Here is an 18,174-nt window from a genome sequence, read left to right on the forward strand (position 1 = left end):
ATTACCAACACCAGGAATGCACAAGGGGACTCACCAAAGACTTTGAATGTTAATGATAATAAGAAATTTATGAACAAATAAATGAACATACCGGACAATTTAGAAAAAGATGATAAATGACAATATACCAAAATAAGTACAAATAGGAATAAAAACTCAGATTAGCCCCAAATCTCTTGGAGAACTTGCAGTTGTAATCAGAAACCTTCCCATGATTAAAACTCCAGTCCAAAATAAAAGAAACTGGTGAATTCTATCTAGTATTTAAAAAAGAAACTTCAGCAATTTTAAATAAACTCTTTCAGAAGATAAAGAGTAAGATGTACTTTCTAGTTCATCTCACAAGGCAAACGTACCTAGATACAAACAGTTGACAAGTATGCTCCAAGGACATTATAGGCCAGTAGACCTCCTGATCAAAAAGGCAACAGGGTCCACTAAACACTAGCTAACTAGACTGAGCAAAATAAAAGACAATATAGAAATGGGAGTGAGCCAAAATGGGTTAACCCAGGAGCACAAAGTTACTTCATTTAAAAAACATTTAAAAAACAATTACTGGAAACACAGAGTCAAAGAGAGAAACCATGTATTAATTTCAGTTAATATAAAAAAGTCTTAGTTGCTCAGTCCTGTCCGACTCTTTGTGACCCCATGGACTGTAGCCCGCCAGGCTCCTCCATCCATGGGATTTTCCAAGCAAGAATACTGGAGTGGGTTGCCATTTCCTTCTCCAAGGGATCTTCCCAACACAGGGATTGAACTCAGGGATCAAACCCCAGTCTCCCGCATTGCAGGCAGACTCTTTACCATGTGAGCCACCAGAGAAGCCCTAATATAAAAAAGGCAGTTGACAAAACCAATACTCATTCATTTTCAAAACTTTCAACAAAGAAAATAACTTTGTCATTCTAATAAAAAGGCATCTATGAGAAAGTCACAATGAATTTCTTACTTGTTCGTCTAGTCAAGGCTATGGTTTTTCCTGTGGTCATGCATGGATGTGAGAGTTGGACTGTGAAGAAAGCTGAGTGCTGAAGAATTGATGCTTTTGAACTGTGGTGTTGGAGAAGACTCTTGAGAGTCCCTTGGACTGCAAGGAGAGCCAACCAGTTCATTCTGAAGGAGATCAGCCCTGGCATTTCTTTGGAAGGAATGATGCTAAAGCTGAAACTCCAGTACTTTGGCCACCTCATGAGAAGAGTTGACTCATTGGAAAAGACTCTGATGCTGGGAGGGATTGGGGGCAGGAGGAGAAGGGGACGACAGAAGATGAGATGGCTGGATGGCATTACTGACTCAACGGACGTGAGTCTGAGTGAACTCCGGGAGTTGGTGATGGACAGGGAGGCCTGGCATGCTGTGATTCATGGGGTCGCAAAGAATCGGACACGACTGAGCAACTGATCTGATCTCACCTGATCTGAAGGAATATTTTCCCCATAGATATAAGAAAAAGATATCTGCTCTTACATTTTCTACCCAACATCACCATGAAAGTCCTAATCATTACAAAAAGGAGATAGATAGAGGAGAGATGGTAGATAGATAGATAAATAGCTGACAGATTAGAAACGAAGAAATAAAACTGTCTTCAGTCATAGATGACAGAACAACATCATAGAAAATTCTAATGAATATATTTAAAAACTATAAAAATTAATATGGATTTCATAAAGTCACATAAGGTCAATATAATCAATTATATTTTTACATTTGAGCAACAATTAGCAAATGAAATTTTTTTCAAACATCATTTACAATAACATTAAAAATATATGGAGGAGTAGTCAAACTATAGAAAGAAAACAATGGTGATTGTCAAGGGCTGGGGAGGGTGGAAATGAGGGTGGTTATTGTTTAATGGATATAGAGTTTTAATTTGGAAAGATGAAAATGTTCAAGAGAGATGTGATGATGGTTGCATAACAATGCATGTGTGCTTAATGCCTCTGAATTATGCACCTAAAATGTTTAAAGTACTTAGAAATAAACCTAACAAAATACGTACAAAACTTCCACACATAAAACTTCAAAATATTGCAGAAAGAAAGGAAAGAAAATCTAAATAAATAGAAATACATACCATGTTCAAAGATTGGAACACTAGTAGTTTAAAAAAATCAAGTCTCACAAAGTACAGTATCACCCCATGAAAATGCTAGCAGGCTCCTCACAAACTTCCTTTTATTACAAAATAAAAAATAACTACATAATGAGAAAATGTATTTTAACCAAGCAAGAAAAATTAGTATCACCAATAAGGGGCAAACTGATTAACATCGCCAATAAGGGGCAAATTGCGAGAAAAATTAACATCACCAATAAGGGGCAAACCTTTAGATATGATACCCTGAGAAGGAAACATCACTTATGTTATTTCAGTAAAAAATGTATAAATAGAATGTAATTGTGAGTAAACATCAGTCAAACTGAAATTTAGAGATATTCTACACAATAACAGCTTTTCACTTATCAAAAATCTTAGTGCCATGAAAGGTCTAGGAACTACTGCTGAGTAAAGAGGACTAAGGAAACATGGTGAGGAGCCTGTATCCAGGAGCAGGGGATCTAAAGAGCATTACTGGGACAATGAAAGATATTGGAGTATGACTGGCAATCCAGACACCCTTAAGATGAAGCTGTTGTTCTGTAAGGAAACATTGTTGGTTTTATGGAATATCCACCGAATTGTTAAAGGGCAAAGTGGTATAATGAATGCAACCTACTCTCAGATGTTTCAAACAACAATACTGGAAACAGCTACAGAGGGAATGATAAGCCTACGGCAAAATGACAAAAATTGGTCAACCTGGGTAAAGACATATGGGATTAGTTATTACTATTCCTGTAGTGTTTTTTTATAAATCTGAAGTTATTTCAAAATCAAAAGTTAAAAACATCCTAGTAGGCACTTTGGTAGAAATTGGCAAACTAAATCTAGAATTTAAATGGAAATGTGAAGGTACTAGAGCAGCCAGAACAATCATGAAAGAGAGTAAGAATGATGGAAGATTTCATACCTTAATTTTAAGACTTATATTTATCAAGACAATATAGTATTGGAATATAAGGATAGATCGATAGAACATAACAGAGAATTCCAAATGTATCTTCATATGTAGTCAAGTGATTTTTAATAAATATACTAAGGTATTCAAAAAAGACAGGATAGTCTTTTCAAAAATGATGTCAGAACAAGTGGATTTTTATATGGAGAAAAACAAACTCATTAACTCACACTATTAACTCACATTAATGGTGTGAGTTAATGGTGTGAGTTAACCCATTAATGGTGTGAGTTAATGGTGTGAGTTAACCCATTAACTCACACCATACACAAAAATTGCTTTGGAGATGATCACAGACTTAAACATAAAAGCTAAAATTAAAAGCTAGTAGAAGGATACACAGGAAAAGTATCTTTATAGTATTTAGATAGGCAAAAGCAAGGATTTCTTAGACATGGGGCTTAAATGAAAAAAATGATAAATTAGACTTACCAAAATTAAAATTTCCTGCTCGTCAAAAGAAAGCATTAAGAAAATAAAAAAGACAAACCACAAGCTGGGAGAAAACACATTATATATCTGACAAAAGAACTCCCATAACTCAATAGGCAGACATACAACACAGTGAAAACTGGACAAAAGAACTAACAGATACTCCACAAAAGTGTGTCCTTAGAAGATGGTCCCATTTTCAGTGATTGAGGAAATGTAACTGAACCATGATGAATCATCGCAACAAAAGGTACTAGAATGGCTACAATTAAATGACAATATCAAACGTTGGTAAGGATGTGGAGCAACTGGAACTCTCTTATACTGCTGATGGCAGTGTAAAATAGGACAATCACTCTGGGGAAGAGTTTGGTTATTTCTTATACAGTTTATATATACACATACCATCTGACTGAGCAATCTCATACCTTGGATTTATCCTAGAAAAATGAAAACATGTTCCCTAAAATTACACATCCATAGCAGTTTATTTATATAACTGCTCCAAACTGGAAGCCCAAATGTTCATTAACAGGTAATAAACACATTGTAATATCTTCATACAACAGACTCTTATGAATAAAAAAGAATAAACCACAGAAAGTATCTTTCTGATGCTATATTTTGTGAAAAAAGCCAGACATAAGAGTCTCCCAGGAAAATGTAAGCAGCAGAAGGCAGGATATTTTAGTTTTTGTCTGTTTTTTTTCATTCATTGGTGGGCCCCCAACAACTTAAACAGGGCCTGGCATATAGCTGATCCTCAATATAAAATTGTTTAAAAAATGAATAGACGAATTAATGATTTTCTTGAAAATTAGGCATCATAACTTATTCCTCTCTACTTCTGAGATGAAATATTTACAGCATCCAATTATACTGATATCATATTTGATGTGGCAAAAATGTGAACTGAGCACATTTATTCATAAAATCAACACCAACATTCATGTTATGAAATAAAAGTCAGCTGAACCTTTCAGAAACACTGGATTTTGCAATGTCTATCCTTAACACTGGGATCACAGGAGGCAGGGACACAGTGGCTCCGACACTAATAGTTCACTAGCAAGTAAACATTATTCTCTCCTACTATGTTCAGGCGGCTGGTCCCTCTCACATCAGCCTTGAAGACTGGTGACTTTGGGTGAATCTGGAGGTTAGCATGTAAAAAGTTCTCATCCATGCATAACAGGGCATATTAGCTTATGTGCTAAGTTGCTCAGTTGTGTCCAATTCTTTGTGACCACATGAACTGTATCCCACCAGGCTCCTATCAAGAATACTGGAGTGGGTTGCCATGTCCTCCTCCAGGGGATCTTCCTAACCCCAGGATCAAACCAGGTCTCCCACATTGCGGGTGGATTCTTTACCATCTAAGCCACCAGGAAAGCCCAAGAATACTGGAGTGGGTAGCCTATCCTTTCTCCAGGGGATCTTCCCAATCCAGAAATTAAACCAGGGTCTTCTACATTGCAGGCAGATTCTTTACCAGCTGAGCTACCAGGGAAGCTCATACATGGGTTCAAATTAAAACAAAGAGTTACTGGAAACATTCAATGTGCTGCCACCATCAACTGCTAATATTATCATTACTGCTAAAGCACAAACACTTTCATTTGTGTCACTATGAGATCTGAATTAAGGAGAGTGTGTGTGTATTCTCTTTACCTGTGATTGGGTTTCGCCACTTACCACTAATCTTAAAATGAATTAAGTTTCTAATTTTTATTTAAGTTCTGCACCATGGGATTTAGCCCGAAGAATTGACTATGGGATTTAGTCCGAAGAATTAGCCGACGAATTGATGCTTTTGAACTGTGGTGTTGGAGAAGACTCTTGAGAGTCCCTTGGACTGCAAGGAGATCCAACCAGTCCATTCTGAAGGAGATCAGCCCTGGGATTTCTTTGGAAGGAATGATACTAAAGCTGAAACTCCAGTACTTTGGCCACCTCATGTGAAGAGTTGACTCATTGGAAAAGACTCTGATGCTGGGAGGGATTGGGGGCAGGAGGAGAAGGGAATGACAGAAGATGAGATGGCTGGATGGCATCACTGACTCGATGGATGTGAGTCTCAGTGAACTCTGGGAGTTGGTGATGGACAGGGAGGCCTGGCGTGTTGCGATTCATGGGGTCGCAAAGAGTTGGACACGACTGAGCGACTGAACTGAACTGAACTGATATTTTCCAGAAAAAAAGAACGTATCACAAGAAGTCACAGAGAAAAAAATTAGGTTGCCTTCTCCCCTCCTTCCAACTCAATTTGATTGCATGCTAAGTCACTTCAGTCATGTCTGACTCATGGACTATAGTCAGCCAAGCTCCTCTGTCCATAGAAGTCTTTAGGCAAGAATACTAGAGTGGGTAGCCATTACCTTCTCCAGGGGATCTTGACCCAGGGATCGAACCCAGACCTCCTGCATTGCAGGCAAATTCTTTACCATCTGAGCCACCAGGGAAGACCTCAATTTGATTAGTTGGTGGTTTAATGAATTTAACATCAAATGCTAAATGTTAGCCTTTTGTCTGAGTTAGTTTACTTTTACCAACTTGTTAGTAAGGCAGCTTGGTTTCTCCTGAAGTCATTTTTAAATTACTGGCTAGTCGGTTTGGCAGTTTCAGGGTTTTTTAAATTACTGGCTAGTCAGTTGGCAGTTTCAGGGTTTTTTTTTTTTTTTTTTTTTTTTTTTTTAATAGTGCTATTTTCCTGTAATTAGGATAAAGTTTGAACTAGGCTTATGACAACTTCCCCAAAATAGCAATGGAAGGACTCTGAGGTACAAAATGGCTGAGTTCTGTTTAGACAGGCGAATTGTGAGATGCCTGTGAATCATCCCCCTGGAGATGCCCACGATGGGGCCAAATTGGGGGGCCTGAGATAAAGAGATAAATCAGATTTGGAACTGGAGACACCAGGATCATGAGCATATGGGTGGAGAATGGCTGAAGCCTTGGAATTATCTGCAGGTTATGAAGCAATAAGTGCTCGGGACATGGCCTCAGGGAGAATGATTTCCCAGCGGCCAGTAATTAACATAACTTTTAATTGTTCAAAAAAACAACACACTTTCCTTTAAGCAGATGTTTAGTGAAGCACATTATGCATGCACATACTTGTGGGCCATCATCGGGGTGGCCCAGGACAACCGAAGCTCAGGCTTCAGGGAGCACCCCCTGGATCACTGTCCTGCTACCCCATCAGCTGACTTCAGTATCACTAGGCTACCCCAGCACTGCATGTGTGCATCTATCATCATGAAAATAAAGCACTTTTTAAAAGAGCAGAGAGACCTGAAACCCACACATGAAATGTGAGACACATAGCCTCACATTAATCCCCTTGCATTACCAAAACTGCTACCTGAGTAAGCTATAATCACCCAGTCTTTGAACCTACATCTGTGGAGAAACAGCCTGTTCTTAAAGCCTTTGTTCTCTATATACACACCCGCCTCACCCTCCCTTCAACTGGATGGAAGGAAAACACTGTTTTGATGGTAATAAATCCCTTAACCTCTGAGGATTTCCACCTCACCCCTCACCTCCTTCAACACACACAGACTGATGTCCAGTCAACTGCTGGCGTCCGTGTGTGTGGATGCATGAGGGCAGCAGCCCAGGGAAGAGAGTGATGAGCCCGGAGGGGATCATCGTTGTTCACGGTTCAGAACCAGCATGCCCCAGTGCTGACATGCTGTACACAGGGATCAACCAGGGCTATCTGATTATTCACCGTCTCAGTTCTCCACTTGCAGGTACAGCATATGCCAGCCGACCAACAGCAAAAGAGCTCTAACTGCTGTGCATTTTCTCAGGAAAGGGCCCAGGAGAACAGTCACAGCATCAGAAAAGCTACAGATATTCCAGAGACAAAAACAGAGAACATGGATAATTCTGTTTTAAGCCTGCTGATGTTCCCTCTTTTTTGTCTTTGTTTCGGTCAAGTTGCCGAGATAATATAAAGGAGGTTAAACACAATCACAGTCAATGGGAAGAAAAGAATAGTGGCCACAAAAAGACAACTGCCTTCGACCATGAAGTATCCAAATAGAGGGTCATCTGCCAACACAAAGCGAGCAGATCAACTCAGTAGCATATTAAAAGAATATGTCATTCTGACCGAATGGATTTCACTCTAGAACTGTAGTTAATAATAGGAACTCTGTTACATAACATCATATTAATATGTTGAAAGCAGAACACTACACAATCACCTCTGTATCTAAAAAAGTAACTGCCAAAATCAAACCACCAAGCAATTCTGATAAAAATACAAACTGGTAAAATTCAGATGGAAGAATAAAATTAACAGTCAAGATAATTTAGAAGAATTGGTGTAGTAATAGTGAAAGTAACTCATCGTGTCTGACTCTTTGCGACCCCATGTCACATGTCCATGGAATTCTCCAGGCCAGAATACTGGAGTGGGTAGCCATTCCCTTCTCCAGGGGAATCTTCCCAACCCAGGGATCGAACCCAGGTCTCCGGCATTGCAGGTGGATTCTTTACCAGCTGAGCCGAGGTAGCTAGATTAGCCAGCTCAGGCTGCCATAACAAAATAGCACAGACTGGGACGCTTAAACAACACACACTGCTTTCTCACAGTTCTAGACACTGAGAAGTTCAACATCAAAGTGTCACCCTATTTAGTTCCCAGCTTTCAGACGGCTCCCTTCTAGCTGTGTCCCCACATGGCAGAGAAAAGAGACAGAGATCTCTAATGTTTCTTCCTCTTCCTATAAGGACACAAGTCCTACTAGGTCAGAGCCTCACCCTTATGATCTCATTTAACCTTAATAACATCCTTTAAGATGCTGTCTCCAATACAGTCACATGAAGGGGGATTAAGGCTTCAATATCTGAATTTGGTGGAGGGGAGCACAATTTAATCCACAGCAATAAGTGAGAATATTTCTCTACATATGGAATAAAGATATAATGTTAGAATATTGTGGTATTTATTCCAGGCACAAAAGCTACTAGAACAGAATCTAGAAGCAGATCTACACGTATTGAAATTTCACCAATGACAGAAGTGATATTAAATTTAATGATTACAGATGGGGCTATTCATTATATGGTGCCAAGGCAGTAGACCATTGAGATAGGAAAACATTACGGTAGAACCCTGGCTTACACCAGCTTAAAAATCAATTCTAGATGAAGTAGGAACTATGTAAAAATTATAACTTTAAACTCTTACAAAGCAATAAGGAAAAGCAAATATCCCAATGAAAATGGACAAAATACAGTTGATTCTGGTTGTCTATGATGGTTATTTTCTATATAGTCACCACAAACACTGAACTAGTAAATGCTGAGCCATTGTCCCTAAGGCAAATACAGAGATAGTTTTCCACAAGTCTCATCATAACATTTTCATCAACCAATCAATACATAACCTTGTTTTATGAGTGTTTCTGTTTAAAGACATCTTATTTAATGTGGTTAATGATTCATCAATAATGAGCTCTCAGCCAACAGCACTTAACTCATGCCTAAATGAAGCTTATCTAACATATTTCCTCCATAAGGCACATCACAGCCTTCTGGTGCTTAGGAACACAAGAAAGCACTTCATGCTGTATTGGGGCCACTCTAAACAGCAAAATCACCAATAAAAAGCACAAAATGTAAACAGACTCAAAAAAGGACGTGTGTGCACAGTAGGACAGTTGAAACAAGATGGCAGGCCTCAGCTGCGAATGCAAGCATGGGGCAACTCAAATTTTTCACTGCTCTGTACATATCCATGAGTGACCATGAAAACATCCTGATTATTACTTTAGGGGTTATGAAGAAATTTTACTGAGTAAGAAAATTTTCAAGTATTGAATCCATAAATAAGAATAGACTGTATTTACATTGGCAATCCAATGACTATTAAACCAATACAAATATGTTCAACTTCAATATTTACTGGTGAAATCTAATGTAAGACTACTATAAATTACCACTGACACCCAAGACATTGGCACAGTTTTGAGTTCTGATAATACCATGTGCTGGGAAACATGAGGAAATAAGAAAATAAGAGCTTATGCTTTGCCAGTGGGTCTATGAAATTCTTTATTACTTTTGAAGACAATCTTGCCATACATTGGAGAAGGAAATGGCAACCCACTTCAGTATGCTTGCCTGGAGAATCCTATGAAATTCTTTATTACTTTTGAAGACAATCTTGCCATACATTGGAGAAGGAAATGGCAACCCACTTCAGTATGCTTGCCTGGAGAATCCTATGGACCAAGGAGCCTGGCAGGCTACAGTTCATGGGATCGCAAGAGTCGGACACAACTTAGCGACTAGAGAACAATAGTTAAGTATAAAGAAAATCTTCACCAATTACCAACTGTAAAATACATCGCAAATTCACTGATAATCATACAACAAAAATCAGAAGACAACAAAAAACAAAAGCTTATATACCTGGAGGGGAAAAAGATATAGCCAAAATGATATTCAGAGGAAACTTCATTGTTCTAAATGCACTTGTTTGAAAATTTAAAATGACTAATAAAGAAATTACTTTTTCAAGAAGTCAGAATGACACAAAGATCACTGGAACCACTACATACACATAAAAATGGCTCAATTTATTATAGAAAGAACAACCAGATCAAATGCTGGCAAACATTGCAGCAACCAGAATTCTCCTACCTAGTGGTGGGAGTACAAAGTGGTACAACTACCTTAGGGAAAGGTCTGGTATTTGTTACAAAGCTCAGCATATACATATCTGATAAGTCAGCACTTTGAACTCTGGAAATTTATCTAAAAGAAATGAAAATATTCATCAACATGAAAAGATGCAATCTTCCCAAGTGTCCATCAACAGGAAAGTGGATAAATCAAATGAAATAGTCAAACAAGGGAATGCCATTCAGCAATAAAAAGCAGCTGTCTACCAAAACATGTACTGCATAGACGATTTTGAGAATATTATGTCAAGTGAAGGAAATCACTTGACATTTAACTCAGATGACCATTATATCTACTACTGGGGGCAGGAATCCCTTAGAAGAAACGGAGTAGCCATCATAGTCAACAAAAGAGTCCGAAATGAAGTACTTGGATGCAATCTCAAAAATGACAGAATGATCTCTGTTCATTTCCAAGGCAAACCATTCAATATCACAGTAATCCAAGTCTATGCCCCGACCAGTAACGCTGAAGAAGCTGAAGTTGAATGATTCTATGAAGACCTACAAGACCTTTTAGACTAACACCCAAAAAAGATGTCTTTTTCATTATAGGAGACTGGAATACAAAAGTAGGAAGTCAAGAAATACCTAGAATAACAGGCAAATTTGGCCTTGGAGTACAGAATGAAGCAGGGCAAAGGCTAATAGAGTTTTTCCAAGAGAACTCACTGGTCATAGTAAACACCCTCTTCCAACAACACAAGAGAAGACTCTACACATGGACATCATCAGATGGTCAACACCAAAATCAGATTGATTATATTCTTTGCAGCCAAAGATGGAGAAACTCTATACAGTCAGCAAAAACAAGACCGGAAGATGACTGTGGCTCAGACCATGAACTCCTTATTGCCAAATTCAGACTGAAACTGAAGAAAGTGGGGAAAACCACTGGACCATTCAGGTATGACCTAAATCAAATCCCTTATGATTATACAGTGGAAGTAAGAAATAGATTTAAGGAACTAGATCTGATAAACAGAGTGTCTGATGAACTATGGACGGAGGTTCATGACATTGTACAGGAGATAGGAAGCAAGACCATCCCCATGGAAAAGAAATGCAAAAAAGCAAAATGGCTGTCTGAGGAGGCCTTACAAATAGCTGTGAAAAGAAGAGAAGCAAAAAGCAAAGGAGAAAAGGAAAGATATAACCATTTCAATGCAGAGTTCCAAAGAATAGCAAGGGGAGATAAGAAAAGCCTTCCTCAGCTATCAATGCAAAGAAATAGAGGAAAACAACAGAATGGGAAAGACTAGAGATCTCTTCAAGAAAATTAGAGATACCAAGGGAACATTTCATGCCAAGATGGGCTCAATAAAGGACAGAAATGGTATGGACCTAACAGAAGCAGAAGATATTAAGAAGAGGTGGCAAGAATACACAGAAGAACTACACAAAAACGATCTTCATGACCCAGATAATCACAATAGTGTGGTCACACACCTAGAGCCAGACATCCTGGAATGTGAAGTCAAGTGGGCCCTAGGGAGCATCACTATGAACAAAGCTAGTGGAGGTGATGGAATTTCAGTTGAGCTATTTCAAATCCTGAAAGATGATGCTGTGAAAGTGCTGCACTGAATATGTCAGCAAATTTGGAAAACTCAGCAGTGGCCACAGGACTGGAAAAGATCAGTTTTCATTCCAATCCCAAAGAAAGGCAATGCCAAGAATGCTCAAACTACCGCACAATTGCACTCATCTCACACGCTAGTGAAGTAATGCTCTAAATTCTCCAAGCCAGGCTTCAGCAATACGTGAACCATGAACTTCCAGATGTTCAACCTGGTTTTAGAAAAGGCAGAGGAACCAGAGATCAAATTGCTAACATTCACTGGATTGTCAAAAAAGAAAGAGAGTTCCAGAAAAACATCTATTTCTGCTTTACTGACTATGTCAAAGCCTTTGACTGTGTGGATCCCAATAAACTGTGGAAAATTCTGAAAGAGATGGGCATACCAGACCACCTGACCTGCCTCCTGAGAAATCTGTATGCAGGTCAAGAAGCAACAGTTAGAACTGGACATGGAACAACAGATTGGTTCCAAATAGGAAAAGGAGTACATCAAGGCTGTATATCGTCACCCTGCTTATTTAACTTCTATGCAGAGTACATCATGAGAAACACTGGACTGGAAGAAGCACAAGCTGGAATCAAGATTGCTGGGAGAAATATCAATAACCTCAGATATACAGATGACACCACCTTTATGGCAGAAAGTGAAGAAGAACTAAAGAGCCTCTTGATAAAAGTGAAAGAGGAGAGTGAAAAAGTTGGCTTAAAGCTCAACATTCAGAAAAATAAGATCATGGCATCTGGTCCCCATCCCTTCATGGCAAATAGATGGGGAAACAGTGGATGACTTTATTTTTTGGGGCTCCAAAATCACTGCAGATGGTGATTTCAGCCATGAAATTAAAAGACACTTACTCCTTGGAAGGAAAGTTATGACTAACCTAGAGAGCATATTAAAAAGCAGAGATATTACTTTGCCAACAAAGGTCCATCTAGTCAAGGCTATGGTTTTTCCAGTAGTCATATATGGATGTGAGAGTTGGACTATAAAGAAAGCTGAGTGCTGAAGAATTGATGCTTTTGAACTGTGGTGTTGGAGGAGACTTTTGAGAGTCCCTTGGACTGCAAGGAGATCCTACCAGTCCATCCTAAAGGAGATCTGTCCTGGGTGTTCATTGGAAGGATTGATGTTGAAGCTGAAACTCCACTTTGGCCACCTGATGTGAAAAGCTGACTCATTTGAAAAGACCCTGATGTTGGGAAAGATTGAGGGCAGGAGGAGAAGCGGATGACAGAGGATGAGATGGCTGGATGGTATCACTGACTCGATGGACATGGGTTTGGGTGGACTCCAGGAGTTGGTGATGGACAGGGAGGCCTGGCATGCTGTGGTTCATGGGGTCACAAAGAGTTGGACACAACTGAGCAACTGCACTGAACTGAAGGAAACCAGGTTCAAGTGTCTACGTGCTACAGGATTTCATTTCTATGCAGTTCTAAAACATGTAAACTTAGCTCATGGTAGAAAAAAAGTCAGGACAATTATTGCCTGGGGTGGGGGAGTAGTGATTAAGAAGTTGGATCATGGAACTTTCTAGAATAATAGGAATGTTCTGTGCCTGGATAAGGGTTTATAGTGTAGAGGTTTTCACATTTTTGGAGCTTATTAATAGAATACATAAGATCTGTGCATTTCATTGTATGCAAGTTTAACTCAAAAAGAAGAGATGAGAATAGTAAGTACACAGATGTTGAACTCTTGTTAATGATTCCCATAATATTGCTAAGTGATATCATAATCCATAATGGTATGTAAAATATTTCAGGATAAGTGTACAAATATCTGCAACTTATTGAAATGAATAAAAAATTAGATGACTGATGAATAGAAATGTATGTAAAAATAGCCAACAGAGTAAAATGTAAATGGCAGCATCTCATTGGCAGGTATATGGATTGCATGTCCACCGTAAAATTCTTTCTACTTTTTCATGTGGTTGAATTTTTCATAATAAAATGTCATGGAAAAGAATATCTTAAAACACAAAGAAAGTGGTCCTTGATAGAACAATTTGATTTAGGTATTAATTTTCAACCAAATTTATCTAAAAATTCATTGCAATTCTAATCAAAATAACATCAGAATTCTTCAAGGAAATTAGTGTGTTCTTTAACAAGACAACATAAACACCCATACAATTACTGGCAATTATTAATAAATGACAGAAGAATATTAACTGCTACACAATCAAGAAATAAGACATTAATTTTTGTCATTGATTTCTATGATTTTTATTTTTTCAATGTTTTAATTACGTCTTTTTTATTGAAATATACTTAATTTACAATTTGTGTAATTTCAAGTGTACAACAAAGCCATTCACTTACACATATATATGTTTTTTCAGATTCTTTTCCCTTATAGGTTATTACAAAATATTGAATAGAGTTCCCTGTGCTATTCAGCAGGGCCTTGTTTACCTATTTTATATATAGTAGTGTATATCTGTTAATCTGAAACTCCTAATTTATCTCTCCCCTCTCTACCCCATTATCCACTTTGATAATCATAAGTCTATTATTTGTGTAAATAAGGTTTGTAAATAAGTTCATTTGTATCATCTTTTTAAGTTTCACGTATAAGTGATATCGTTTGGTATTTGTCTTTGTCAGAATTACTTCACTTAATATGATAATCTCTAGGTTCATCCATGTTGCTGCAAATGACATTGTTTCATTTATTTTTACAGCTGAGTAATCCCATTGTATATACACCACACATCTTCCTATCCACTCATCTGTCAGTGGGCATCTAGGCTTCTTCCATGTCTTGCTATTGCAAATAGTGCTGCTATGAACATAGGGGTGCAGGTGTCTTTTTCAAATTATGGTTTTCTCTGAATATACACCCAGGAGTGGGACTGCAGAATGATATAGTAACTGTTCTTAGTTGTTTAAGGAACCTCCATACTGTTCTCCATAGTGGCTGTACCAATTTACCTTCCCACCAGCAGTGTAGGAGGATTCCTCTTCCTCTACATCCTCTCCAGCAAGAAATAAGACACAATTATTAAAAATAATTAAGAAACAAACAATGTGAGGATCACGGGCAAAGACTATGAAGAACCAGCTGACAAAGAAGCACCATAAGCTAGGAAATGTCTATCACGGCCTCACTGGTGACAGAAAGGGAGAACAAAGCAGTCAGTATCAGTTTTCCTCCTTCCGAGCAGCAGAAATGAATGGATGTGAGAATCATCTTGGAAGATAAGAGAAATGGGTCCACACTGTGGCAGGGATGTGACCTCTGTGCCCTCCCCACCCACCCGCCACTGGCAGGTTTTCTCTTATGAGAGGTGCATCCTGTGTCCCTGCCTGTCCTACTCCCCAGAATCTCCCCTAGAGAAACTGTCCACCAGCCTAACAAAGCGGCCACTGTGCAGGTGGGAAACAACAGGAATTCCCACAGACAGAGAGCAGGAGAAAGACCATCAGGGAAATGTAAAACACACTGACACTGTTAATTAAACATGTCAAGTTCAATATTAATTTATGTGAAAAAGTGAACAAAAGTGAGACGGTGCATTTCCCTACCTCAGCGCAACGGCCAGTGTTTATGAGGCTGCAGGGGGACACAGATAAGCAGACACTGCTTGGCTGATCAACACAGTGTCTGTGCCACTGCTCAGAACTTTGGGAGATGAAGCAATGGCCTGTCCAGGAAATGAGGAATCCACAGCCACTGCTAACCTCAAACACAGGGGCTGAAAAGAGTGATTCTCATGGACCTGTGATGTCCGGAGGAGAAAAGAGGCTGCATCAGCAAAAGAGAGGCCTGAGTTCACAGCCAGAACTTGCCCACAGCTAGGTGAAGACCAGTGAGCCAGGTTCTGAGCCTCAGTCTCCTCATCTCTGAAATGGGTCTGAGAACCCCCGACCCCCACCCCATGGTGGAGGCTCCATGAGCACACATTTCATAGACCGTAGCTGGTGGTGTGGTTATGGGTGGTGCTGAGATTTCAGGGTAACTACCTCCCTGTTTGGGCTTCCCAGGTGGCACTTGTGGTAAAGAACCCACTTGTCAATGCAGGAGATGTAAGAGACATGGGTTTGATCCCTGGGTTGGGAAGATCCCCTGGAGGAGGGCATGGAGGGCACTCCAGTATTCTTGCCTGGAGAATCCCATGGACAGAGGAGCCTGGCAGGCTATAGTCCATGGGGTTGCAAAGAGTTGGACATGACTGAAGTGACTTAGCATGCACGCATCCACTTCCCTGTTTCAAATGTTCTTGGGACATTAGGGTCTTGGCAGCCCCGGCAGAATGGTCTGTACACTTACTCTGCCTCCTGTTGTCCTGTAAGGTCATAATCTCTGAAAACAACTATCAGTGTTTTTATGGCTTTTTCCCTAACACTCAACATGGAAAATACAACTGTTTTCAGCCCAAAGCAAGCACATTGCCATCCCTGTGTGAAGTCTAGCCAACCTCTAGCAAATTCAGCAAAGACATATGTTTGCCCAATTTATAACCTGGATTCTTACATAACGGAAGCCCACAAAGAATGAGAAAATGGTTTGAGGAAAGCAGATACTTACTGAAAGTTATGATTTGGGCTGTGTGTTGGACCTAAAATTAAAAAAAAAAGACAAGTTATTAATACTTCATGATTTGGAATAAATTTTTTTTCCAATCTGGCCCGTGGTAAAGGCAACCGCAGCCCAGGGTGCTCATTTGTGGTGAGCCATCTTCAGCCTCCAGCTCTGCCCCTGCCCAAGATTATATGCCAGGGATGGCAAAACCCACTGAGGATGGAAGGGGTGCTCTCTGTTGATGCAGAAACATCGAGAGATATTTTGGGAATTTTTGCTGTCTTTTCTTTCTTCTCATCCAACCTTGATTCACAAGATCTGTCTTACTCACTGGTGACAAAATGGCTGGGGCATGGTAGGGACCTCCTCATAACTCGGATGAAAGGGATACATCTCTGTCTGCCAGTTGATTGCTTTGTGCCACCTGTGATAAGTACAAGAGTACAGAATCGTGCTCACCTTCTGTTCCCCACCCATCCTCTGCGCTGGGTCGGGTTTCCGTGGGTGGGTGGGTGCCTGTCTGGATCGCCTGGGCCTCCCCCGTGGGGGTGACCTCCTGACACACAACATGTCTGGCATTATTTTCTGCACTCCAGGTTTATAGACCCCTCCATCTGCGTCTATTTTCTTTTATTACTAGTAAATGGGTAACAGGTTAAGCTGGGGACCTCATGCACAATGGGAAAGGCCTCGGGGAAGGGTTTTATTGATTTCCTCTCTGTTGCTTGTGTGTGTTCAGTTTCAAACTGCAAATTAATCTGTGCTCAGTGGCTGGGGACCTTCCTATCTGCTAAGCAATGTGCCCGGGGCCGTGCCCACTCACCGAGTCGCACAAACAGGACGCCGGTGGCAGTGATGGTCTTCACCCCGTTGGTGGCCACGCACTGGTAGTAGCCGGTGTCCGTCGTGTCCAGGTCCTGGATCCGCAGCCGGGAACCGTATTCCGTCTTGCGGATGATGACGCGCCGCGGCTCCTGCACCACCGGGGCGTCGTTCTTCAGCCACCGCACACTGGGTGGCGGGTTTCCGGCCACCTTGCAGTGCAGAATCGCTGTCTGGCCTTGGACTATGGTGATATTGTTAACTGGCTCCAGAAAATTCAGAAAGTACCCTGCAAAGGAGAAGAATCAGAGAAGAGCAAATGTCGGTGAGAACAGGGAGAAAGGGCTCCCTGGGGCGCCTTCTAGGAACTGCTTGGGGGAGGTTCTGACTGTCACATACAAACCTTCCACTCTCCTTATTGGCTTAATGCGGGTAATTATATTCTAGAATGTTGCCTCCACCACTGAAGGAGCAAATAGGGAATGGGCTGCTCCTGAAGAAAGACGGGTGAGGCTCCTGATTGCCTCGGCTCACAGCATTCTCACCAACTGATCAATAAAGAACCTTGTTTTAGTGTGCTTCAGTTTAAAGACACTTTATTTAATAAGTACTGTTGATTCATTAACACTGAGCTCACAACCAACAGCCCTATAACTTGGTCTGAAAGACGCTTATCTAACACACACGCGTTCACCCTAAGGCACACTTGTGTTTACGGCACCAGACGGGACTTCAGCACCATTACTGGGAGCATTTTAAATAGCCAATCACCAACAAAAAGCACAAAAATGCAAATACATGGCACTAAACAGACCATGGAAAGGACATTTGTTTACAGTATGAGCTGGGGCATTAGACAGAGTGTTGTTTTGTACAAGCTCATCAGGGAACATGTGAATCAGCAAATCAAAATTTTGACTGCTGTAGGCATGTCTATGAATGCTCTGAGAATTGATTTGGGGGTTACAAACACATTTTAGGTTATAAGTAAACTTGAAAATACAGAATCTGCAAACAATGAGGATCACATTC

General features: G+C 40.1%; 1 protein-coding gene across 2 annotated transcripts in view; it reads right to left on the reverse strand.

Moving 5' to 3' along the window:
• Positions 1-18,174, reverse strand: part of ROR2 (receptor tyrosine kinase like orphan receptor 2) — a 237,037-nt gene that overhangs the window by 19,672 nt on the left and 199,191 nt on the right. For both annotated transcript variants that reach the window (XR_011465068.1, XM_070375237.1), the window contains exons 3-4: positions 17,144-17,431; positions 16,327-16,357 (exon numbers count right to left, since the gene is read on the reverse strand). Coding sequence is in view for 1 of the 2 variants with exons in the window: in XM_070375237.1 (XP_070231338.1) it covers positions 16,327-16,357; positions 17,144-17,431 (319 nt within the window). In the remaining variant the exon portion in view is untranslated. The remainder of the gene's footprint in view (positions 1-16,326; positions 16,358-17,143; positions 17,432-18,174) is intronic.

The sequence above is a fragment of the Bos mutus genome, chromosome 8 (assembly GCF_027580195.1).
Source record: "Bos mutus isolate GX-2022 chromosome 8, NWIPB_WYAK_1.1, whole genome shotgun sequence".
In the NCBI taxonomy this organism is placed as follows: domain Eukaryota; kingdom Metazoa; phylum Chordata; class Mammalia; order Artiodactyla; family Bovidae; genus Bos; species Bos mutus.